Source organism: Amia ocellicauda, chromosome 4 (genome assembly GCF_036373705.1).
Source record: "Amia ocellicauda isolate fAmiCal2 chromosome 4, fAmiCal2.hap1, whole genome shotgun sequence".
NCBI lineage: Eukaryota > Metazoa > Chordata > Actinopteri > Amiiformes > Amiidae > Amia > Amia ocellicauda.
In genome coordinates, this window is record NC_089853.1 from 15,640,951 (window position 1) to 15,666,619 (window position 25,669).

The following is a 25,669-nucleotide window of genomic DNA, read 5'->3' on the forward strand; positions in this document are numbered from 1 at the left end:
TAAAATATACAATCTACACTTAATGAGGGACCCACTGTTCTACAGAATTGACAAAGTTTATTACGCCAAAGTTTCAACAGAGAACACGTATAATGGTACATTATATATATATATATATATATAAAACAAAATAGTGGTATTTACATAACGAGCATGGCACCTTCATCCACTACTAAGCTATGATGAAACTCTTCCAGTGTAAAAGATACAAAAATATATATTTACATTAAAACCTTAAATCCTTCCATTTTCAATTCAGTGCAAATATATTTCTATATATATATATTTTATTTATTTTTCTCCTTTTTAATATTTTTAATTTGATCATTGTGATAAATAACTTCACAGATTTAATTGTAATGGACAAAACTGAATCCTTCAATTTTCACCGTAATACAAAAGATATACATATATATATATATATATATAATTTTTTTTTTCCTTTTTTTCCCCCCATCGCTGTTTCACATTTTTCCCAGGTGTTTTCACAATGTCAGCCAAACAGACAACCTTAAATGTTAAATACTTCTGCTTTCACTGCATTACAAAATATACATTTTTTCTTAGTGTTTTGTTGGTCGCTGGCCTTCACAGTTTTCTCTGGTGTGTTCACAATGCAAGTCTAACTTTCTGTGTTTGGACAGAGCTCTGGTCCCCTGCCTGGTCCCTCCACTCCAGGGCCTGTATGGTTCCCCTCCTTACCTGCAGGATGCTCTCAGCTTGGGCCACAGCTTTCTCTGTGTTGCTCAGGTTGGCCTCCAGTTCCGTGCTCTGCCTGTACTGGTTGTGTATCTCAGCCTTCATGAGGGAGAGCATCTCTGTGGGGCTGGCGCTTTGGCTTTTGCGAGCCCTCTCTACACTCTCCTGCTGGATCTCGTGCTCCAGGGCTCCGGACTTGGTCGTGAAGTCGTGGAGCTTCTGGCTGCAGTCCTCGAGCATCTTGTGCAGGTCTCCCAGTCTGTGCTGCATGTCCCTCTCTTTCTCTTGCTCCAGCTGCAGCTCCTTTTCCCAGAACTCCTGGTGGGCCAGTTCTGCCCCGTTGCGCCGCACCCTCTGCTCCATGAGCAGAAGCTCGTCCTGCAGCTCTCGGCTGGGTGGCTGATCCCACGCGTGGATCTCAGACTCCAGGTGCTCTATCTGGGACTCCAGGGCATGCAGCTTCTCCTGCTGCAGCAGCACCCGTCGGAAAATGTCCTCCTTTGATGCCACGGGAGGCACGTGCTCCTGCGAGTCCTTCAGGCTCTGTTTGTACTCCTTTAACTTGGTCCTGGGGGAGCTCTGACCCGGCCCTGTAGGTCCCAGACTAAAGGTCAAGGCCTTTTTGGGCTCTCTGCGTTTAGGGGGCTCGGGCTCCGGCAGCTTGGGTAAGAGGTGCATCCGTTCTGGCGCCTGGCTGTCGCTGGCACTGGGTCCGGTTCTCCTGAGGATGAACTGCACGTCGTTGCCATATTGCCCCAGTTTCGCCAGGGACTCCAGGGGCCTCTCATTGGCTAGCAGCTGCCTCTCTGTGTCCCTCAGTTTCTGGATCAGCACGTAGCGGCCCGTTTTCCCTGGGGGGAGAAGGAGATCGTCAGGTGTAGTCAGAGAAGAACGCAGGGGTCCTGGTTTGATTTCTCATCTTAGCTACTAACCCCTCTCTCTGTTAATACAGAACTCCCCGATTCAACCACCACAGACGACGGGTCAGGATTTTAAACTGGTTGAAATTTGCATTATATCAGGGATCATACACAGAGGACTGTAATCTGGAGCAAAACTGTTATAAGAGGGAAAAAAAAAGAAAAAAAAAAGAAAAGCTTTTCCCTATTATAACAGTTACATTATTAAGAGAAGGAAGGAAGGACAACTGTATACATTAAGTAAAAATGTAAATGTTCATTATGTTGCGCAGGTTTTAAAATGAAGAGCTGCTCTATTAAGTAATTTAACAATAGGATTGCATGTGTACTAAATAGAATAAGAGGTCAGCATTCATATCTGAGAGGCATCGTTTAGTGTCCTGCATGGTTCTGATCACTTAAATCAGCAGTTCAGTGTATGGATCCCATCAGGAGTCACATAAAAAACAATTAGATCAGACCACAGAGTATTAGATCGCATGTATAATGGAATTATTAGAAGTAATTAACTGAAGTCTATTGTGTTTTGTTTTGTAAACCACTGATAGTCAGTTTGAAAGTAATTCTTAACTCAGCTTGGCTTTGTGATAGAAATGGCTGCTATTTCAGCACTGCCTCTACTGTAGATCGGATATTAATTTATTGCCAAGTTTCACAAATCAGACTTGCTTTATGGCAAAATATCCAGAAGCAAATATGTGAACCATACAATCCATGAAATCTGCTGACCATTGAAGCCTGCTGGAAGCAAAAACACCTTTCAGAAACATCAGATTAGAGACGTACATTTTGTTAATTGTCTCATGTCAAATCATTGCAAGATCCGCTGTTGATTTGCTGTCCAAAATATTCCTCAAACTCATAAAGCTCTCTCTCGCTCTCTCTCGTTCTCTCTCGCTCTCTCTCGCTCTCCCGCTTTCGCTATCTCGCTGTGTGTGTGTGTGTGTGTGTGTGTGTTGAGAAACTGACATTGTTTTCTGAAAAAAGAGAGAGGGAGTTATAACTGAAGGATGTTTGGCATCTTGCTGTGGAGAGAGATTCATACTGTTCTGAATGTACATGGCTTTGGCAATACCTGTCCTGCTGGTCATGCCAACAGCAGCATTGAAGCCTGAGGTTCATAACATAAGGAGCGCCTTACCAATGGCCTGGGCCAGGGCTATGACCACCTCCTGGCATGATGTCTGCTCCGACAGGCCACACACCACCCGCACCACGCCGTCCACCCACACCTTCAGCTCCATGTGCACAGACAGGCCTGCTGGGATCAGCTCTCCATCGCCCGCTCACTCTGAAACACACAGCACACACAGCGGCTCTTAACACAGGCAGATTCACACAGCTATTCACAGACAGCCGGACTCAACTTCCCCATTTCTCATAAGAGAAGAACGAATGCGTGGAAGGGGGTTCCCTCCATTTATCTCCATGTCAATAACCAATAAAAATCAAAAGAGATGTACTGAGGAGACATTTCCAGACCGCCTGTCTGTGACAAAATCAAAGGGGACGGCGACAGAAGGCAATGCAAAGTGAAAGACCAGTTAATAGGTTTCTTGAAGAATGTAGGTTGCCAGTGGGGAATAAATTAATCAAATCAAATCAAAGCAAGAAAGAAAGAAAGAAAGAAAGAAAGAAAGAAAAATAAATACAACTCCAGATCAGATGAGAGCAGATCAGATGTTGCCTTGCCTTCGGATTCAACTCACAGGGCATTGCAGCAGGCAGGGCACACCGTTACAGAAGCCATGCGTTTCAGAGTTAGTGCTCGACCAGCATCAAAATCTGACCTACCTGCAAAACATGAATTACAAACACACACCCTGTTGTGTTCTCCATCTGCCAATAGTAAAAAAGTGGCTCCTCAAGAATACATTTCAATATTAACAGGTTTGTCCAGTGCAATTCAGGGGCAATTCAAAGTTTCTATTTGGTCAAGCCCTCAGCATCTTAAAAAGGTGCAGCTGGATCATGCGAGTTTACTGCAGTTTTCTAAGCGTGGAACTCCAGATGCTCAGAGGAACAGCTGCAGGTTTGGTGCCACTAATGAGTTCCCGGCTGAAACAGTTCTGCAGGTAGACGGGCCGCAGCTTTTGCAACGGGAGTCAGTTGCTGGATGATGTGAGCGTCAACAACACTGTTCACTGATTGGACACCCCTAAGGATTCCACTTTCTAAAGCCTCCAAAACATGTGCTTTTAAATAATGGGAAAACTAACAAATACTACTACTACTACTAACACAAAAAAACTACAGGTGTAATGACCTTTCGGCTTTGGCGTTTGATGCTTCTCTCCCTTTTATTTTAGTATCCAACAGGTTCAAGTTCTTTGGCCCATCCAAACAAAACAATTACATCATTTTACAGCCACTCCAAAGGAACCACAACCTTTTGATCTGGTGTTTGTGTACAGCTTGTACATGAGGCAGGCAGATCTTACTCATCCTAGGTTTATGGCATAACAGAGTTCTGCGTCAAAGCAAAACAAGATCTGAGATATGTAAACGTTAGCTGGAACATGGACTCTGTGTACTGTGACTAACAGTCAGAAACAAAGAAAACCACATATGGGCTTTTCTGCATGCAGTTAAATTGAGTCTTGTGCATGCACAAAATCCTTCATGCCACCTTACCACTCTCAATGTCAATACAGATAGTCATGCAGTCCATCTGTCAATTTTAACCATCAAGTCATATCTAAGCTATTCTTTTCATTTGATGGGCAAAAATATAAATTGGTGTTTCACAAATCATTCCAGTTATGGTTTCAAGGCCAAGAATATAGAGAGACACAAAACCACACAACCTAGCTAAACCTAGTTAAATGACCTTGCCGAAGTGAAATCACAGATGGAGAGAGGGGAAAAAAAATCAAAAAATCAAAATAAATAAATAAAAAAATAAAATCGGAGAGTTAAAGATTTACTACATACATGTATAAAACAACACAATAAAAGAGTTTAGTTCTGTTCCTCCATATCACCTAACTAATGTAAATAATTTAAAGTCTATTGCAGGTAAGTGAATTGCTAAAGCCTATGAGTCCCTTTCTAATTCTATTTCCTTTAATTATTAAAGATTCTTGCTCAGCTGCTGCTATCCCTTGCAGCAGTACAAATATCGGTTTCTATATTAACACTACATGGTGAGTATTGCAGTCTAGGAAACTTTTGCTACACAAAGTTTAATTGTGTGAGCTGCATCCTCGGAGGGGAAACCTATGATGAACCTTCCCTTTAGGTTATCAGATGACTGGAATGAGCTTAAACAAACAGCTGAACAACAGGGTCTGCGTGCCCTCCATGCAAAGCACGCATGCACAGACATATGCTAAATGTGTGTGTATTCCTAGAAGCCCAATCATGGCACAAAAGTAGACAGACAGCTTTGTTAGGGAGACAAAAGTGCATCACCGTAATGATGCTATGAAGCACATAAGTTTGGAAGAAGCTCACACATCATTAAAAAAGGATTTGCAATACATAAAAGCGCTGTTGGCTGTGCGTGAACTTGTAACTGTGATTCCAGTGCTTCCCAAATCATTTTTTTTTGTCTGGTGTCTGAGAATGGATAAGATATGGGAATCTGCAAATTCTCATCCGCTCGTTTTTTTGTTAAGAACAGGACTGGTGGAAGAGGGTAGGGGAAGGGAGGGTCGGGTCACATTTTTCCACATTCTGCAAGTCAGTATTGGTCAAGCCAGAATCGTCAGGAATGTTACCTTGCAGGATTATGAGAAGAGCCAGAGAACAGGCTTCCTTTGTGCCTCCAGGGTTATTGACACATGGGTACTAGCCCAGATGCGATACAAAGAAGCAGCTTTCCATAACACTCTCTCTTCATCACAGTGCACCACATACTGGCCCAGTCACCTGTGAGGAAGTGCGCTCACCTGCCCGAGGTAATTGAAAGCATTGCCGCTTCCACTCATGAGAAGATGTAACATGACAGACTCTAGCATTCTTGGAGCCCTTGGTGCCAAAGAATATAACATACTGAAACACCTGTCCTGTATGACAACACTGGATATCCCAAACTCTTAATCCTGTCACCGTTAGGCAGCTGCTTTCATGAGACTTTGCATCTGAAGTGGCTGTTTATAGCATTCCTAGTGGTACAGGGCCTACATATGCTTCCTAACGCACACAAAGTAATCACTGAGTAGGGTTTGATAGGAGAAAATGCATAAACCTGACAAAGGAAATGGGTATAAGCCTAATTAAATAGTAGTACTGGTGAAAGTGTATGGTCCTGATATGGAAACAGAAGAATTCCTTTGTCAAACAGTTCAAAAGCAAGATTTCAAAACCTCAGTATCTTGGCTATGTCATCGGGAGGTGAGTATGTCTGTTAAAGGCCCTGATTCAGGGCATATTCTGTGGGGATTAAAGACTGCATTTAAAACCTGACAACAGTCGTGTAAAGAAAACTGGTCTGTCCCCTGAGATAAAACAATCCTTTCTTAACCAAATGCATCAGTTAGTGTCACTGGAATCAATATTTATTATTTCTTCATAGTTTCAAACGCATGCAGGAACAACGCCGCAAGTTAACGCAGCCTGCAAATACTATAACTATAAACTAATAAAACATTCCATCTTCCTTCCCCCCTCCAACTTACAAGAAGTTATAGTTATACGTCTAAATCATAAAAAGATGAAAAATTTAATTATGAAAATCTAAATGATTCGTATAATAAAGAATATACGTTTTTTGCTTTCCTTATGTCATCATGTTGTTATTTGTGAGCGACCAGTTCAGGTACAGTAAATCAAAGCCATGTTACGTTCGGTTTTGGCCTTTTAAATAATATGTTCAACAGCAAGGGATCAAAGGGCAGAGCAGATGGGTTCACCCTCCTCTCCTTCCTGAGAATATGAGATGTTTCTTTAAAGGAGAAGATACTTCACCGTGTTTTTCTTTTTATTGCAAAATATACAAAGAAAGAAAATCAAAACTGTCCAGAAAATTTAAGGTATATGAAGGTGAAAACACCAAACTATTTTTGTGTTTGCGTTGTTCTGCAAGCACTATTTGCAAACCTGTGTGTTTGCTATGTAGATTCCTTGCTCAGTATTGGGTCACTCCAGTAAGTGACTCAGCCTTGGGGGGGGGGATTGTGCAACTGTCCTGTCCATGGGAGGTGACACTCATCACAGGCCGCACACTGTAGTCTGTAAATAGATGTCATAAAACTGCGTTCCTGAGCTGGATACAGACCTATAATTACTGGCAACTATAGATCACTTATTCTTTCATTAGCATCATACATCAGAAGAACAGCCCTGGGGGAATTCTACTGAAGAGGAGAAGAGCGATTTGCATTTCATTTAATTATGAAATTAGAGGTTGATCTACTAATACTAGGAAGTGAGATATAAAGCGTATGTATTACAAGTATACAGACTTCTGTTATGCCACTCTGACAAAGTGTTGGAGGATGGAATCCAGACAGAACGACAGTATAAAAGACCTACATACTTCAAAAATGTGTTTCACTGTTCTAGAGGTAAATTCTCCCTCCTATATACAGGATTGAAACTTCTTCATCATTAAAAGCTGATCCTTTGGTGTAGTCTATTTGGGAAAGTAGTGGCTCCTATTTTAGCGGGGTGCAACTGAAGCGCTTGATTAGGAAGCAGAGACAATGGCTGAGATAGTGGGTGACAGACTGTAATTGAGATTGACCGATGGTCCGTCTGTTTCGAGAGATGCTTGGCACACTGGCAGAAGCATTTTCTCTCAGACCACCCAGAGATAAAAGCCAGGCGCCCTGCAGAAAGCCCGCCCAACCAAACTGAACAAACTGTAGCTCATGTTATTTTTAAGCAGAAAGGACAACAGGTTAATGGAAGTGGCGGCTGCAACAAAATGGGAAACACAGCAATAATACAACACACCGGGCTTAGCAGGGCTGAGCGTCATAAAGGTTACAACAACCTTGTTTATTTTCAAACAGGATGAAAAGGGGGATGGTGGCTTTCGGTGTACTTTAGCTTAGCCCTCGCTGATAACCCTGCAGCAATCATTAACCGGGGCTGCATTCCTATCTTGTTACACACTGTCAAGGTGGCCAGTGCGTTACCCACAGCGTTTGCCAGTTCCTTTCATGACTGTTAACAGCTACAGGATCAGCCAGTGTTAAGAACAAAATAAATAAACCAGCACTTTCAGTCTGGACAGACATTGAAAATAATTATCTTTAATGATTGGGTTTATGCTTGTGCTAAATAAATGTGCATTTGGCAGGCTCTTGTAGCATCTAAAACACACCCAAAACTTCAGATCACATTAAATCACTTTCATAATTGAGGGCTGATTCAAGCTGATAGTACTGGGTAAAGGTCTGCTTCAGAATGCACTTCATTTTGTTTGTAATCAAATTAAAAGTAAAAATAAAGGTCTGGACAATTTCAATGATTTATAGTTTACCAAAATTAAACTCCATTAACCCCACGCTGAACAGTAGTTGCTTTCCCAGGAGTACCACATGGAATGTGATTACATGTCAAGACGAACGCTTCTAGAACTCGGAATACTTTTGCACTTGGAAAACAAAACAAAACTTGTTCTTATTCTACTTATTTTTTAATAGTATGGGAATTATACGTCTATTGGAAACAATCCAAAATATCTTCCCTTGGGCAGAACACTACTGCCTCCTTAGAAAACAATGCTTGACATGGCAGTTATTCTAATAAGAGGACTTTTGAAGAAAGTCCAAGGGTATAGTCTAGACAACCTTAAAAAAGAGAGAAAAAAAAACTTTTGAACAGATATATTTTGTTTATATGTTGTATAGGAGTTTAACCAGGTAGTCAAAATTAAACTTAAATCTATCAGACCTTGCCAAGAAATAAGACGGTAACATGAACAGATACATAAAGAAAGAAAAACTACCAAAAACCCAGAGAAAGCCCATATAAAAACCCATCTGTAAACAGCTTATTAATCAAGGAGAGTCACAAATGTTTCCACCAGCCCTGATATTCATATGAAGTTTGATTTAAGATTTTCAGATTTCAACAAACCCCTGTAAAATGTAAGAAGACACCTGCATGCATGCGACAGACAGACCCTTTGACAGCAACGTGTAGTCTTCTGAGGATTATTTCAGTAATGAAGCAAGGAATTTGTTTCAGTGGGTCTCCTGAGAAAACAAAGAGACGCATTGTCCCGATTGAGACCTACACCAGATGTCAATTCTAACCTCCCGGGCTCCTTCAGGTAGACTCGCTTCTCACCATGTAAACATGCAGTGGCCCAAAGGTGGAAGTTATTCTTCCACCGAATACACATCTGTTGCCACAATGCCATTCAGATCAAGCACTGCCTGTTGCTAATGATGCTGGTTTTGGCATTTGCAGCCAGCTGCACACTGCACTCCAGGCACGTAAAGACGTGCCAACGCAGACTGAAACAGAGGCACAGAATCTCACTTTAAGGGAGAAACTCAAAGTGCAACTCAACACCGAAGCACACAAACAATCCACACAAAAAACAAGAATGGCCTTTTAAAAAAATATCGGTAAACATCAGGAAGACAAGGGGGAAAAAAGATTGATAGATATGGATTACATTACAATGCATAGCTTGTCGTTACATTCATCATTTCTCCACCTCTGGTTACTTCAAGAATCAAGAGATTAAAACAAGTACTGAACACACAGATCACAAATTGTTCTGGGCACTAATCGTTTTCGTCGTCTATGATTTAATTTGTTTCAACTGTCTGTAAGGCTGTAGGCTTCGTGTGGGAACATGCTGTGGTAAGAGTTATGTTCACTACACCTTTCTACATTCAAACCCTCTCTAGTAATTAATCCAAAAACCCTGGTTTCTCTCCCCTTCAGATATCGTACCTACACCCTCCCATACTGGTGAATTTCCAATTACATTTTTTAAATGTATGTATCACCTGCATTGGGATAGATAGAAGCATATGGTCATGAGCCAGTGAGGGTTAAATATACTTCAAACTGGTGGTTTTTAAATACAAAGGGACAACATTGGCGTACTTAAAATCTTTCAGAGGAAAAGGTTTTTAAGAAGTTCATTGACATTGAAAAACCATGGAAATAAATTGTGCAAATCTGTCCATGTCCATTTTATTAGTGTGCAAAACAAAAATTTCACATATTTCTCTTTTGGTATGAGAGAATGTATCCGTTATACTGCAAGCAAACGCAGAAAGCTCTGTCTTTTTGCTGGTTAACTGTACTACTTTTCAGCTATAAAAATAAATACATAAATAAAAATCATAACAATTACTAAATAGTTTGCAATCATTACGAAATTATATAAATTAAGTGCAATGAGTGTGCAATGGTTTATTTCCAGTCTCAGTCTTCATACCCCAATATTCGATTCTCAAATCCACAGTTTAATTATCTTGTAAAGACAGTCAACTTGACATCCCTGTGTTTTTACCTATTCATATTAAAACCTATTACCTGTGACTGTATTTGTCCTGGGGACATGGTCAAGCACGCTGCAGAGTTCAGCGTTTACAGGTCAGACATCTGATGCTATAATATAAGCCTCCCAATGGATTATTAAACATGATCTGGCCAGCCACATGAAATACATTTAGAGAGCTTAATGGAAGCTTTGAGATGGGAAACAAAAATGACCCATACCTTGCATTTAATCAGCATCACTGCATCTCCTTCCTGCTAATATTCAAAGAACCAGCCAGAGGAAAGTCATCCAGCATATATCAATACAAAATGGGCCACTATTACCAAGTGAGAGATTACTGACACTCAGCCCCAATAAACTTCACAAAGGGCGGTGCTCTGAAGAGATAGCTATGAAGATGGGGGATCGCAGCAGATAGTCTTCTAATAGTCTTCTTGCCCGCCTGTAGTATTTGTAGTGCTAAGTACACTGTCATGGGGACTAGCCGGAGGAAAGCTCATGCTTAAAGTGTCTGATAAGTATGAGAAATAGTGAGAGGCATTTGAATAGGTAGGCCAAATTTAAAAAAAGCCTGAACTAGAATTGAACAAGGGACACTTTGTTAGCTCCTATATTCTGCACTATTCCCACCAAATCTCTAAGACCAACAAGCAGTACCTCAGTGTAGTGCAACATTTTCTATAGGGCCATCATCATAATGTAAGCCTGGTTTGGAGTTTCAGGTCCAAAGGGGAGAATGCCCTCTTCCTGGTGCACAAACATCACTTCCAGATGCAACTGTCTTTTACTACGAGGCCTCCACATCCAAGTACTGCCTTGTTTAGATCCATAGGTAGCAGCAAATTTAAGGTCGATTTCAGTTAGATTTTGGTTAAAGTTCCACCCTGTAGCATCACACTGTCTTCCAGCAGCCCAGTCATTTCCCGACAGCTTCTGGTCACACTCCCACGAGCTTTCAGGGCAAGACTGCTTGGACATTTACTGAATCAGAGGCACTGAAGGGTTACATTCATAAAATTGTATGGAGAAAGGCAAATTGCAAATGTCTATAATGACGTAATGCACAAGAACAAACGGCACAACTATGTAGGCATTCGATTGACAGAGACCAGGTCAAAGCTTGGTCAAACTCTTTCCAGTGTATAATAATTCTACTGAGCAGGAAGAGCTGTTTTGGCTCAAAACTATGATAATTCAAAGTAACAGTACTGAAACAAAATGGTGTCCCTTTTAACCGAGTTTCCCGTCTCTTACATCAAGACTCTGCAAATATTTTACTGAAACTGAAGAATAAACAGATGTGATAAATGTACAGTAAGAATGCTGTGGCTTGACTTCAAAGGGAAACTTCAACTCAGACATACATAAAACTGTGCCTGCGGAAAATACTTTGTTTGTTTAAAGTTTAAACTCTAATATAAAAAATACCCTTAATTAATCGAAATTCCTTGGTATTGGATGACCTATTAATCTGCACACGTAATAAGCGGAAGCTGAGTGGTTATAATTGAGTTTGGGTTAGTGTTTTGGCTTGTTGTGCTACTGTTCCGTTGCTAGAATGTGTCAGGATGTTTACTGGGATACCTTTGGAAGCGAGATTAAATATTTCCCTTGTGATCACCTGTTTCAAATATATACATAAATAGTTAAACTATGCTCTGGTACACTTGATCTGAAGAAGCATGCAAATTATTCAGGCTGAAAGCACATGCTATCACTGGTCATATAGCACTTCAGATGAAAACAAAAACGAATACTGGAGCCCCCAAGAGTATCTAAACTTTCCTATTGTTTTCCGATGGCAGTTCAAGTCAGGTTTCAAATACTCTTAATTATACAAAGGACTGATATAGTAAACCAACCAGGGGGAGGTATCTTTATTAAATGAGGGAAACAGATTCATATTTGTTTAAAACACAGCACTGTCTGGCACTTAAAGTCCTGCACTACTACGAAAGAAACTCAAATGAGATTCCAATAGAATCACAACTGATCCAATCAGACACCTCCCTGACCGCCCTCGCAGCCTTGAACGCCCAAGTTGTACACAGCAGATTGACTGGTACATTCTGGCAGACGTGGCGTAATTTCTGACATGACACCCCTAACGCATGCCTCGCATTCCACCCTGCTGGGAGTTTCGGCTTAAACTGCACTGCCCACTTTCACTACAGGACGTACGACTGTTTATTGTTTTCAGGCTGCAGTTATTCTGCCACTTAAAAGATTAATCGTGAGAGCATGAATAGCTTGTCGACGTGATTTGATATGAGGAAACAGTGGGCAGTAGCAGTGCAGCCAGGGCTACCTGCTGAAAACAGTGATTAAAGGATCACTTTATATCACTTACGGCCGTTTGTTAGATTGCTATTTCGCATGGCTCCTTGCTTTTCCATTCAGTGTCTCGTCTGAGCAGACTAGGAGCAACAAGGGTATGTCAGAAGTTAGGTATCACAATTGTTAACAAAATTCGTTTAACACCTTCAAACGATACAGCATTTTGCATCCAGTCATAATTACTGATCTTAAATACACTATATATAAGAAAACAGTTAAAGGGGCAGCATGAAACAGTTATAGAAATGACAAGTGAAAAACAAGAACATACAAACTAATGCTATATAAAAATGCATGTCAGCAATTTCACCTGACTAATGTGAGTGATGTTGAGCAGTTGAGAGATAAACTAATAAACTCTTCCACCGTGAGGACTGTCTTTGTCGGCCACAAACCAACTGTGACTCCCATCTCTAAAGTTTACATTTTAACTAGAGCCTAAAACATGACTTGATCGGGATAAACTCAACCACCTATTTATGAAGATGGCTATTGACAAAATGGCAACTAAATTGTCAGAGTAGACTGTCCCGATCCTTCCGGCTCAGTCCACAGAGCAAAAGGAAAGGTCTTGAAATGTATATTTTCCTTCCTATTAGCTCCACACCTTCCTGAGATTACTGCTTTGAAACTGGGATAACAGCACCTCAGTACAGGAAGTAAACTGACACTAGGCCCTGGATGAATGGCTCTCCTGTTCATGGCTTTTAGTAGTCATGTGATATTCTCTGTTAAGTACACAAGGACAATAACGAATAATCACCCAGGCTTAGGTTACTATGATACTAAAACCAATTCCTGATTTGAAGTACTGTGCAATTAAATCCCTCCTATACAAAAATACGTTAGCAAGTTAGAAACACTGAGAACGAGAATGTACCATGCTTCAAAAGTAAAGGACATTGCAGTTAATGATTACAAATGCAATCTCCTGAAACTAAACTGCCGGAACAACTATTCTCTTCAAAGGTTGTAGAAGCAGAGGTCAGTTTTTATGTATAACAAAGTACCACCTTTAAATAAAATATGCATACGCGCACACACACACACACACACACACACATATATAAACAAGCTGGATTCAATAGGAAGTTTAAATGACATGGAAGCTTGACTGGCCAGAGTTGTTCTAATCTTCAGTCAACTGTTCATTGTTTCTGAGGCAGTAAGTTGTGTTCACTGCTTAACAGATGTTCCCCAGCGATCCTCTTAATTTTCCTGTGTCAATAGCAGCCGGATCATGGCTCTCTTCAGTGCATGCTGACTTGTGCAACCAAGTGCCTTTGTGTAATTATACACCTCGAGTCTGAGTCAGCATCACTACTGTATATTATACTGGTTAAACTGGCAGTTCATGCTGACAGTAGCAGCATCTGTTCTAACTTATGACCACAGATCAGCAGAAATGGTTCTGCCCTCAACCAGCTCCATTACACTTGACAGAGTATCCTCCATAGAAAATCCCCCCATAGCCTCCATAAAAACATCAAACAAAGCCATAGATTACGAAATTACCAGATGTAGTTATTAGCCCTCGACTCAGACACCCCTGGGTCTGGTGAAGTCTTTCCCCTGACCGACAGCCTCGATAGCATTGGTTTTTAGAGAACACTAGTTAGAGGATAGGCCATTAAAGGACTTCAATGTTTGCACAACTGAAACCCTGGCCGAAACTAAGAAGGAGATAAGAGTTTAGCACCTGGCTATTTTCCCACGTATTGCAGCTCTATTTTACAGTGTGATAAGGATTCAGAAATGAAGGTAAAAACAAATCAATGACAAAAAGTTGAAAACACAGGCACACCACAAATACAGGTGCTTCCGAGTCAAAAATTGATAAGTCAAAATATAGAACTTGCAAATTTAATAAAGCTCCAAAAACGATTTATTGTAATCTATAATCTCAAAGTTTATTAATGTTTTGGCCTTCATCAGAACAATGATCTGTAACGTTAATAAACAATGAGATTATAGATTACAATAAATAGTTTGCGAGTTCTATATTTTGACAGAAACAACCAATGATCAACAATACAACTATATAATATGATACATTGCATCTTAATACACAGTTTTCTCCTTTCACTATGCTCGGTTTCACTCTATACACACACTGGGAAGCAGAACGCATAATGTTATAGGTATAGGTATATCTATAAGTCGAGATATAGATCAGGTGTTTAGTTTTAGTGAAAGAAACTAAGCGCACTCCTGCCTAAGCCTAATATCATAAGTTATTTAAGGAATGTGTGCATTTAGGCTGACTATTATGAATAATGCAGGGCCCAGACTGAATCCTGTTCTTGACCCACAAGCCACCTACAATTTCCAAATGTCACTTTTGACAGTGAAATGAATTGAAATTGAAAAATAATCTAGCACCATCACATCGATTATAATATAATTATGATACTGTAAATTTGATCATGCAAAGGTTTTGAAGTGTGCGATTTAAATTTATTTCTGCTTTTCCTTTCTTCAGTTCAGCTATTTGAACTCGAAGGCAGTGTTAATGGCAAACAAATTACTGTGGGTACTCGCTTGTTTTACCCAGCTGTCGTTCTACCATCCGGACCCCTAAAGCGGTTGGAATAAATCCAGATTGCACCTGAGCAAAATCACAGGCATCGCACAGCCAAGTCTGCAACAAGGCAAGTAATTTACTGGTATGTCAGGAACGCAGGATAATTACAATTATTAGCTTTACCCAGTCACGCCAGAACAACAATACTTCATTCATAAAGTAACTTATAAAGTTAAACAAACCAGTTTATAGATGTTAAATGCGCATTGAAGCCATGTTTAAGATCCCAATTCTTCAAATTCTGCTAAATTATTTCATTATTTAATTTAATTGCTTGTTTGTTTGCTTGATTTCATACATGTTTATATATTTTGTATATTGTGTGGTCCTCGTTTGTCCTTCCTATGCATCATGCAACCTATTAGCCAAATAAAATGTGTACCGAAGCCTGCTCAGCAATCCAAGATATTGTCGAACTGCTTAAAAAAAAAAAATCTCATTACATTTCTGAATGCGAGAGACGGGGAATTTTGAATGCACCCGTTTCCTTGATCTATAGAAATACAGATCAAAATGTCTGACAGTTGCATAAACCAAAGGCAAAAGAGGATTTGCAATGAAAAACAAACCAACCGATAAAGGCATACAATAGATAAATAAACACTTAGCCTACACCTTAAAATGCACTTAAACTAAAAGAGGACGCTACAGTAGCTACAGTAGTAAAGGCATGTTCTTACATGTGACACTGTTCCCGGGACTAGCTAAAGCTAGTCATGTTAAATGTGGTATAAGTGCTCCGGTGATTCCATGTCATATATGCATGTACCAGTACATCATGACATATACAGCGTAAGGACCGTTTCTAGTATGAAACCAATATCATATCAGAAAGCAACCCAAGACCATGTACGAGCCCCACAGTGTTGAACTAGAATTACAAGTCTGTCAAAATTCCACCAGCTCTTCGTAACAGCATTGGATTTCATAGCAATGGAAGACCGCAACGATTGCCTGGGAGCCCTGGTGCTCAATGGTATTCTGATTCGCACCATATAGAAGCATCATTGTCTGGAATCAGAGTAAAGCACCCTTCCCAAATGTTCATGGATGGGAAAATAACATTTCAGACTCGAGTGCTTCTGAAGAGTCCCATGTTCAAAAGCAATTGTACCAAGTATAAAACTACAATGCCTTTTAAGATGGTCCCCAAAAGCAAAGGAGGTGAGTTCTGTCATAAAGAATGACTAGGTTTACAAACAGGTGTCCTGGCAGGCAAGCTGTGAATTCAAGCCCTCCCCCTGTTCCCTTGAGTGATACTGTACTGCCATCAGACTATCGAAAACATGGTTTACTGTTTACACAGGGAGGATCAGTAGGTAAGTTTGGCAGGTAATATCCCTGTAAGGAGACCGGCAGAGGAAACTTTGGCAAACAAAATAGTCCCTGGAAAATATGACACACAGGAGTGCGTACAGTATGAGATTGAGTCTGTCAGCACAGTTGCTAAGAAAACATTATAATAATAATACATACATACACCTCAAAAACGTGAAATGAAATACTGAGGAAAACAATATTATGCACATGATGAGGTTTTACGGTTGTCATATCTGATGTCATATGTCTTGAGAGGGGAATCAGACTCAATATTTAAGAGGATCTCCAGAGAGTAAAAATGTACTGTACTAACAGAATCCATTCTTTAGCAAAGACAAACGATCCTTATGATTAGTGATATGTAGATTTGAAGATAAATGAGTTTCACATATGTGGCGTCATTATTTGAGTTTGTACCAAATCGGCAACATTTCTTAAATCGGAATAAACTCGACTGCCTTTATTTTGAACAATTAGGTTTTTGATTGTATAATGCCTCGTTATGTCTTCCACACTTTCTAAAGTCTTTACTCCAGTTTAACTGTCCATATCTACTTCCTAGGTCTTACTGAGAGTGTTGTCTTCTGTAACAGTCACACCTGGATACTAAATGGCACCTCATAATCTGAAGCTGTGGGAATTACATCCTTCCTTCCTTAACATTATAACAATTAATGTACTCCCTTCAAGACTAATCACCTACACAACAACCCCAGACGGCAGAAACTGTGAGGCAGAGTACGACATTCAAACTCTGCTCTGTTCCTCCTTTGGGTGCAGCTGTTCAGCTCCAGCTCTGCAGAAGCCTTTCCCAGGAGGACGCACACTGATGGAAGATTGTTTGCATCCCAGGCAAAACGTGGAACATGCAAAACGAATGGAAATGGCACGAGTTGATGGCGTAGCTCCCACCTACGAAAGAGCTGTGAGTCACGATTACTTCCGGATGTGCCACGAAGCACAATGAGGATCTTTGCTACTCCTGTCCTACATTGAGAGGGAGGGGGATGTTCATGGTGAAAGAGGAAGGCTACAGGACACTCCACTACAAGGGGCCTCTATCTTCAGAATACCATCTCAGAGTCTCTCCTCTAGGCATTAGCGGGGCTTTCTGTGGAGATTTCCTGCACGATTCATGCAGGCGTACAGTACACAAAAGGAAACGGCTTATGAGCTCGAAGAAAATGATAATCCTCGCTCAAAACCCACCAGTGATGTTGTTTGCTTTAAGCAAGTTGTGGCCATGATTGATCCCTTTCAGAATGGGTGCAGAAGAAGTGAAGAAACAGCCGAGACATTTGTAACGCACAATGATGAACTCCGTTGCCCCCCGGTCTTAGAAAAAAGGAAATGGGGAGAAAAGGGGGGAATGCTTTTTCTATTAATCTCTCAGTTGGTACTAAAGCCATTCAAAAGTTTGCAGTTCACACAGAACCTTTAGAATGGACTGACTGTATTGTATATCATATTGTAAGCAGTAGATACAGAGGGTTGTTTTTAGACTGTATAAGGAAAATCAAGAACTATATATAGTTATACTGATCTTAGTCAAGCACTACGTGGCAAATAAACACCAACATATTTTTTTATTACTTAAGTATTCCGAGTTTCACATTGTACACATTGGTCAACGCCCTGCAAGGATACACCACAAAGGTCAGATACCAGTGTATTGTATTACATAATATCCTGATTACTGTGAGCAACAATAGAGTATTGTCAAAACAGATCCCTTTCTATCATTCTACCCAGCAACACAAATCAGAACAATTGAATTTGTCCTGTGTACAACAAGAAAGAGGTCAATCTGCAACCTTTATTTCTAATACGTTTTAAGTAAACAATATAGAATTTAAACTTTAAAATACAAAATAAGGTTGCACCACATCTACCACACAGATTCGAATGCCAAAACATCACGTACACTTAAATCTTTCTATAGCAGAAAAGTGTGGTTGGGGGGGGGGATTGATGCAAAAGACATTCCTTCAACACAGACAAGAATCCACTCTAAGCTTTTAAATCTGCCTTTTTGTCAATAATTGGCAGCCCCAAGCAGTTGTTATTCATGATAAACCACATCTTTTTCTGGTTTCCCCTCGCATGGAATTTGTAAATCCTGCTTTGCGACTGACCAAACACTGGCACTGAAACTGGATAGTAACGAAGAAAGTCCTCATTCAGTTCAATACTCATCAAGATCATTGTCATCATTGAGTTAAAATGTATTCTGTGTTGAAGTTAAGGTAGGACGAGTAAATCGGACTGGCTATTAACAAGAGAATGACTGAGGACTCCTGCTATTTGTGCATTAGTGTAGCATGGACGTGGAGATGATGAGAGTACCATTGATCTAAAGGAAGGTCAGCGAGACACAGATTTGTGTTTGGAATGAAAGCATGTTTGTTTGTTTGTTGTAGTTGCTTTAAAAAAAGAGTGGGGCAAGTATTGAGCAGAACTGTATGCAACAGTGAAACTCCAAATGCGTCGATATAAACATTAAAATACCTTCACATTGCTTTGGAAAATCAGTTAGAAGCTAGAAGAGGACAACATTTTGCTGCCCACCTGCAAGTACAGAAGACTTTCACAACTGTATTTCCGCAGTGTAGGAAGAGCACATTGCGAAAGTGATTTTACAAAGGAACATGAAAAAATTAATAGAAAGAAAGTATATGCTATCTAGTATCAAAGTCCTGCTTAAAATACATGGTGGTGGAAGATATTTTGTAGTCTGATAACTTTGTGCTTATAATAGACAAATGGTTAACTGCAAATACCTTGACTACAGTGAACATACGAGTAGTTTGGGAGCTCAAACAAAGGACTTCATAAACCCTACAAAAGGATTACGTACTTGCTTCTCAAACAATTTCACAATGACTGTGTTCAATGTTTACCTTGCTATCACAAGACAAGATAGGACATCTGTTACATCAAGGTAAACTTCCAATTAGGACACCTTGATGACTCTTGTTCTGATCAGAAACAAAACTCTTCAGGTGGCTCGATGGCCACATCTGGAGAATTTAGAATGGCAGTGAGATCTTTAAGCTTACACACATTGTTCACCATGACATCGCTGAGCCCATCTTTTCATGGACTGGAACCAAATTTCACAGTCAGGAGAACAGGGCAATGAGCACTCCTACAGGAACCCCAGAATTCCCTGTGAGGAGCTGAGATCTTGGCACAGTAAGAAGTGGAACAGCACAAAACAGCTGCATGCAAGGCAAAACCAAAAACAAGACTGCATCTGGTCCATCTGCCTAGCTCTCACAGTGAGGTGATCTTTTGTTTAATTCTCTGCTTTGAGGAAATACTTGCAATGCCTGCATAAATCATTATGAAATTAAGAATAAACATAGATTATTTTACAAAGTGCAGTTTTGTCAAAGACAAGCATCTCCAACATGAAACTCTTATCTTTTCATTTGCATCCTGCAGAATAGGAGGGATAAAGATTAGATAACTAAATACAGCACAAGTAACTGCAAATACTGCAAGACCTTCCTCAGAACGCATGTCTACCTTCCTTTGGTGTCTCTGGCTATTTTATTGTAGTCTTCTCAGTACAGGGTCATAGCACAGTGCATTTATTTACAGTACGATCCTCAAATCATCCTGGTGAAATTATATGGCGACTTGGACTCGGTCGCACAGCAGGTGGAAAATTGAAAGATAATTCTGTTGTACCTTCCAGGTCAGCGTGTTTCCTGTCTCAGACACCTGACTGCTGCAGTTTGTCAACTGCGTCCATTTTGAAATGACACACCACATAAACTGAGCCCTTTTCAGGTCACAGATGTGGCAGTGGTATGCCTTTTGTAAAAAGGCACAAAGAGGTCAGGGATGGTGTCAAATGGCAAGTAAGGCAAGACAACTAAGGAGGATGGGCAAGTGTCTTGCCTTGTTTTTTTTTTGTTTTTTTTTGGAAAAAGACTTGCAAGACTTCCATTAAGAGTTATAGCCTGACATCAAACACACCATTGTTGAATTCAAAGGACCTGCACAAGACTTATCAGATAAAGGCCCCATTTATACACTACAGTAAATTATAAACTACTTGAAGAAAGCAATACTTAAATGTGCAGCACACCTTTATCAGTTTACTGAAAGAACCCTTTTTGTGTAGCCAGTTTCAGCCCATTTCACAGCCTGTCAGTGTTTTTCTCCAAGTTTGAAACATATAATTTGTTGTGAACTGAAAATGCAGAAGAGCAAGAACATAAGCCATTTGTAACAGATCTGTACATGTAATATTAAGCTTATGATCAAGAGACTAGAGTACACCAAAGTGTACATTCCCCCTCTAAAAAGTATGTAAGAAGTGTGCAATTGTTACTTTTCTGATAGCGGGTAACCTCCTATGAGGCTAGCCAATGCCGTAATTTCATACTAGTTGGTTACGTGGAGCTGAATATGTGCCCTGTGGTGTTCTTTGTGTGAGGATTGTTTTTCTCCTATTTAGCAGCAGGTGCGACAAACAAAAAATAAGAGAAAAGTAATTGAAAATGGCTCAACACCATCATGAAAAAGACCAGCCTATGTTCCACACATTCCACCATTATTTTCAGATGTGAAAAAAAAAAGCAAAGTATGTCTCCTGCAGTTAAAAACTCATCTATGTGGAATGCCAAGCGCAGGAAGGTGCAGCCAATGCACAGAGTGCAAAACCTCTGAAGATTCAGCGTCTTGCCAACGCACACATGGAGGTTCCCTGAATGGAAAACCACAACAATCACCTCTTAATGATTAAGGAGATACACAAGGCTCAAGGGAGGGATAGAAAACAGAGTGCTACACATCAGCATTTAAGCCACTGGCTGGTGCTGTGGGAGATATGAAAGATGTGACCACGTGTGAATCATTAGGCAAGCCTTTTTTTTTTTTTTTTTATCACCGCATGGCTGTTTAATTTCTAATAGCAAGCTTTCCCTCAGATCAGAAGGGCTTTCAAGCTGTGAAGCCTGCCTCCCTGTCTACACTCTGCAATGTGCTAGCTGAGGCCCCACAGCTTCAGTAATTCCCACAGCTTCAGATTAGATCAGAAACAAATCAGGAAAAGCACAGAAAGCTATTGGCTTATTCGTTAGGAATGTTTTCGGTACTACTTCCAATTTGTTTTGTTTACTTGAATACTATTTTTTAGACCCTAAAATGTTAACATTAACAAAATGTTGCCACAACTTGCAGATTGAGTTCGACTGTAAACAGACAAATCCATCCGTTTCTTACCAATTCATGTACAGCAATTATTCTGATCTTGGGTATTTTACATTCCATAGTAAAAATGAAAAAAGGTAGAATTTTCCTTATTTTCTCTTTGCTTCTTTTTTCACTATACATAGACTCCAGATTTGTTGTATTAAACATAAAATAGTATTAATATGTTAAAGGAACCAAAAAAAACACACAGATGAAAGTTCTGTTTAGCATATATTCAGAATTATTTGTGGCAAGTACATTTGGTTGCGTAAAAACAAAAAGCATAAACTATTATTTTGGATATTGGGTTTTAGTTCAAACTAAAATTATAGTTTAAGCATAATGTCCTAATAAGATTATAATGAAGAAAGACAAATCAAATGTGCCTCATTTTAAGAAAACAACTTGACACCCCTCGAACAATGAACAATGAATTCAAATTTTAAAATCAACAAAATCCCTTTTGAGATGTTTTCCTAGTAGTGTGTCTGCTGCTCATTTAAAGTAAATATGTACAGTCTGCCCATCTGACAGGTTGATTTAAAGGCACATGACCGAGAGAGTTATACCTCAGGGAAGCCCGGTCATTCCTCCAATATACAAGACAGAAAAGTGTGATACTGGAGAGTCCAAAAAAAAAGACTTGACCTACCTGTCTGAAATGTCCAAATGCCACTTTAACCCGCACTTGACGCAGATAGTCCAACACGCCGTCCTCAGGTCAGAATGTAAAGCTTTGAAACAAGTAGAACAAACACGGGAGCGGTGAGCTTTGTAACCCAGATGAGGTGCGATTCACAGGCTGTTGATGGGGTGGGGGTCTATCCCCCCTCTTTAGAGAAAAAAAAAAAAAAAAAGACTGACGGAATGCAGTCCTCCTGGCTTCCTTCACAGTGTCTGACAGAGGCTAACACTGAACATCTATCAGCCAGGCAATCTCTCTTGCTCTCGCTCACCCCGCCCTGCCCCACTGCTTTGACAGGCTGGCCCCTCCCCCCCCACTTCTGCAGGTAGGAGGAGGATCTTTCCCCAGCTCAGCCCAGAGAGTTTGCAACCTCACAAGAAGTCAGCAGTTCCTAGCCAGCTCTCAAACCCTGCTGTCGGACGTATACTCTTGAACAAGGAGGGTCCTTCTTAGCAAGGTGTCCAAGTGAAGGCTGAGGTTTTTATGTGGTTTCGTTTTGTTTTTACAGGTAATAATGCAAATTAGGCAGCTAGCTTACTTCCTTCTAATCAGGTCATCTTCACAGCTGTTTTTGCCCTCGCTATGTAAATGGTTTAAAGGGGTGGTGCATGACAGTGCTGTTGCCATGGTTGGTTGTTTAGGGAAGTAATTCGCATCCAAAGGGAGCTGCCCTTTCAGGTTCTGCTGTTGCTATGATTACGGTGACAGGTTTCTGTCTGACCCCAGGAGCCACTCGGTGCATACAGACCGGAACTAACTATTCACTTCTCCAGGACTAAAAGTCTTCGACAAAACTTTTCTTTAGTCATTTCTTCTTTTATTAGCATTCTTTATGAGCAGGCTTATGTAAAGAGTTAAGCTTTTCAAGTAAATATTATTATATTATTAATAATATGAATTTATCTGATACCTATATACAAGACAACTGATTTAAAAACACATTCACACTGTAAAAAAGGATCTGCACATTATATAGCTAAATTAGTTGAAATAAATATAGAATATAAAGCAACGTGCAAAATATCTTATTAGATTCATCATCGAGAGCACATGAGCTGCAGTGATGTAACACACTAGTGCAGTGAGCACACAGAACCGAAGGGCGAAGAGCAGGTGGTTATGTATGATCAGATCTCCTGTAGTGGGCAGTATGAAGCAGCAAAGTCTGAACGAGGGGTTCAGCACACTGTGAAATTCTACACTTTGACTTAAACATACAATCCCACGGCTTGCATCTCATCACGCCTTGTAGTCTCTCCGTATCATGTCACCTACAGAAGTGTGGCATATATTTCAAGAGGCTGACATGTTAATGGTTTTATCAATCGATTGATTTATTTTGAATTATGACCCTATGACGATAATCGGGCTTACATCCTCCTATATACCTCCCTCTGTGAGAACTATGGAAAATCCCAGAGTTTCAGGCATAATTGATTGAAGTTTAAAAAAGGAGAAATGAGATCACATATCTTGCATAAGAAAACAAGAGGTAATTGCCTTGATTCCTCTCAAATACCATTTAAAAGATGGCAGCAGCCTTGTGCCTGACGTGTTCACCTGACTTCGGTGGCTTGAAAAAAGTAATATTGTTCATTTTAGTTTCGTTTGTCGACTGAATTGTGAGCTGGAGTGGAAAGTGACTCTTGCAGAGTACAGCAGCTGGTAGGTAGCTTTTCTTCTCGTTCAGACTGTGTGACAGGGGATAGTCATAAGAGAGGTGGCCTTGTTCATGCAGGGTTTGGCTTCTTCTCTTGGAATCCTTGAGACCGCCCCTGGATACTGGCCCTCCTCAAGGTGCCACCAGCACCTCCCCTCCCGTAAGTTTCAGGTTCCCTTGGCCCTTCTGTAGTCCCTCCCCAGAGCACAAACCACCAACTGCATGGGATTTTTATGGTCTTCAGTTAAAAAGAAAACACCCTTTTGTTTTGTTCCTGCCGTACGTTCAAACTCATACAAGATAAGCCAGAGCAAATCAGTAGTGTGATACATGGGTCTATATTCGACCACCACTGTGAATACCCACCTAAAACGTAATAAAAACAGACAGTTCAAGGTGAGCGATTTTAGAATGGATAATTATCATCAGCATAGACACAGTTACCTGTTGTAATACCCGATGTTATACATTTCAAAAGAGCCCTGAAACCTGGGGCCCGACTAAATTCCAAATGTTCATGCTGCAAAATGGCCAGCAGAAGCATTAGCGGCATTTCTGCACATGGATGGTGCTCTGCAAAACGTTCATGGTATCAAATCTAAAATAATTTGCGGTGCCAAAAGAGCTTATGTTGTCTTATGACTAAGGAGACTCACCTTTTAGTAGGTGAAATCCATTTAAATGCATATATACAAAATGTTCTTCCATTTGATGGTCTCTTTCTTTGTAAAACATCTTCCATTAAAAAAATGAATCTTTTAACCTGGTTAAATTTTCTCTACCTTGGTTTCTTAGCCCATACATCTAAAAGGACGGTCCTACAGTCTAGCAGTTATTTGGTGTCTAAGCGTTGGCACAGTGGTTTAGTGCTGTATTTGATGTTTCTTATACCTTTACCTCTTATACTTTTACCTTCCATTTACAATGGTATGGTGTGGAAATTGAGTTCAGTTGGACATAGGCATTGGACCAATCATAAAATAAATGATTCACATTTTGTCTGAATTGTCTGTAGCTTACCTGTACAGGATGTGTTGTGATCAGTCCTGTGAGATCACGGTTAGCTCTTTCACCAATGAAGGCTCGTATTAATGGTACTTCTGCAAAAATAATTAAACAACAAATACTTTGGTAAATGAAGGGAATTATCGCCCGAGACATAATTAATGATTTCTCTAATTGTTCCTCATGTATGCATCAAGTGACCAAGCCTAAAGACTTCTTAGGAGAAAGGTTGATACGTATATATTTTTTGTTTAAATGTTTCTATGGGAAGAGTGACATTGTTTGAGGTTACTGAGACAAGAATACATATATGGTTTATAATCATAATAAAACAAATATACATAGCACTAGTTAACTAAACGCCATCAACATAAATATTGAAAGCTACTTGTGGTATATGCTTGAAAAAAAAAGTTAAGAGGAATTCTACACCATTAATCCTACAGTACAGGGAGAAAAATTGGTATCCTACTGGTTCTGTATTGCAAATGTACTCCAGCCATCTTCTGAAGAATTGAGAGGGAGGCCATGCAATGATTTCTGTGCTATTCTTCTTGCTCTGCTGTGGTCTACTTCCAGTTCTGCTTCACGCTGTATTATGGCTCGAAAGAAGCACGATAACCATTGGTAACGATAACAGGTTTATACAAGAAGTCTGAACAAAAGACTTTTGTGGGGCGCGGGTGTTAAAAAGTAACATTGTACATCTTGCTCTGACAACGCTGACTCATGAGTCATGACTATACTGACATACAATTCGAAGCAAAATAGTACCTTATTTTACACTGATCTAAATATAACTTCCATCCTAATATTGATAGGATTGCAT

The 25,669-nt window shown here is 40.1% G+C and overlaps 1 protein-coding gene across 6 annotated transcripts in view; it reads right to left on the reverse strand.

The window, feature by feature from the left end:
- The window catches only part of rassf7a (Ras association domain family member 7a), a 47,984-nt gene that overhangs the window by 6,431 nt on the left and 15,884 nt on the right, over positions 1-25,669 (reverse strand). For 2 of the 6 annotated variants that reach the window (XM_066701085.1, XM_066701087.1), the window contains 4 exons: positions 24,856-24,935; positions 22,143-22,224; positions 2,761-2,910; positions 703-1,550 (listed from right to left, as the gene is read on the reverse strand). In XM_066701085.1, the coding sequence (XP_066557182.1) occupies positions 703-1,550; positions 2,761-2,863 (951 nt within the window). In that variant the 5' untranslated portion in view covers positions 2,864-2,910; positions 22,143-22,224; positions 24,856-24,935. Of the gene's footprint in view, positions 1-702; positions 1,551-2,760; positions 2,911-3,328; positions 4,565-13,893; positions 14,153-22,142; positions 22,323-24,855; positions 24,936-25,669 lie in introns of those variants that run through there. The other 4 variants (XM_066701084.1, XM_066701086.1, XM_066701089.1 and 1 more) reach the window with 3 other exon arrangements.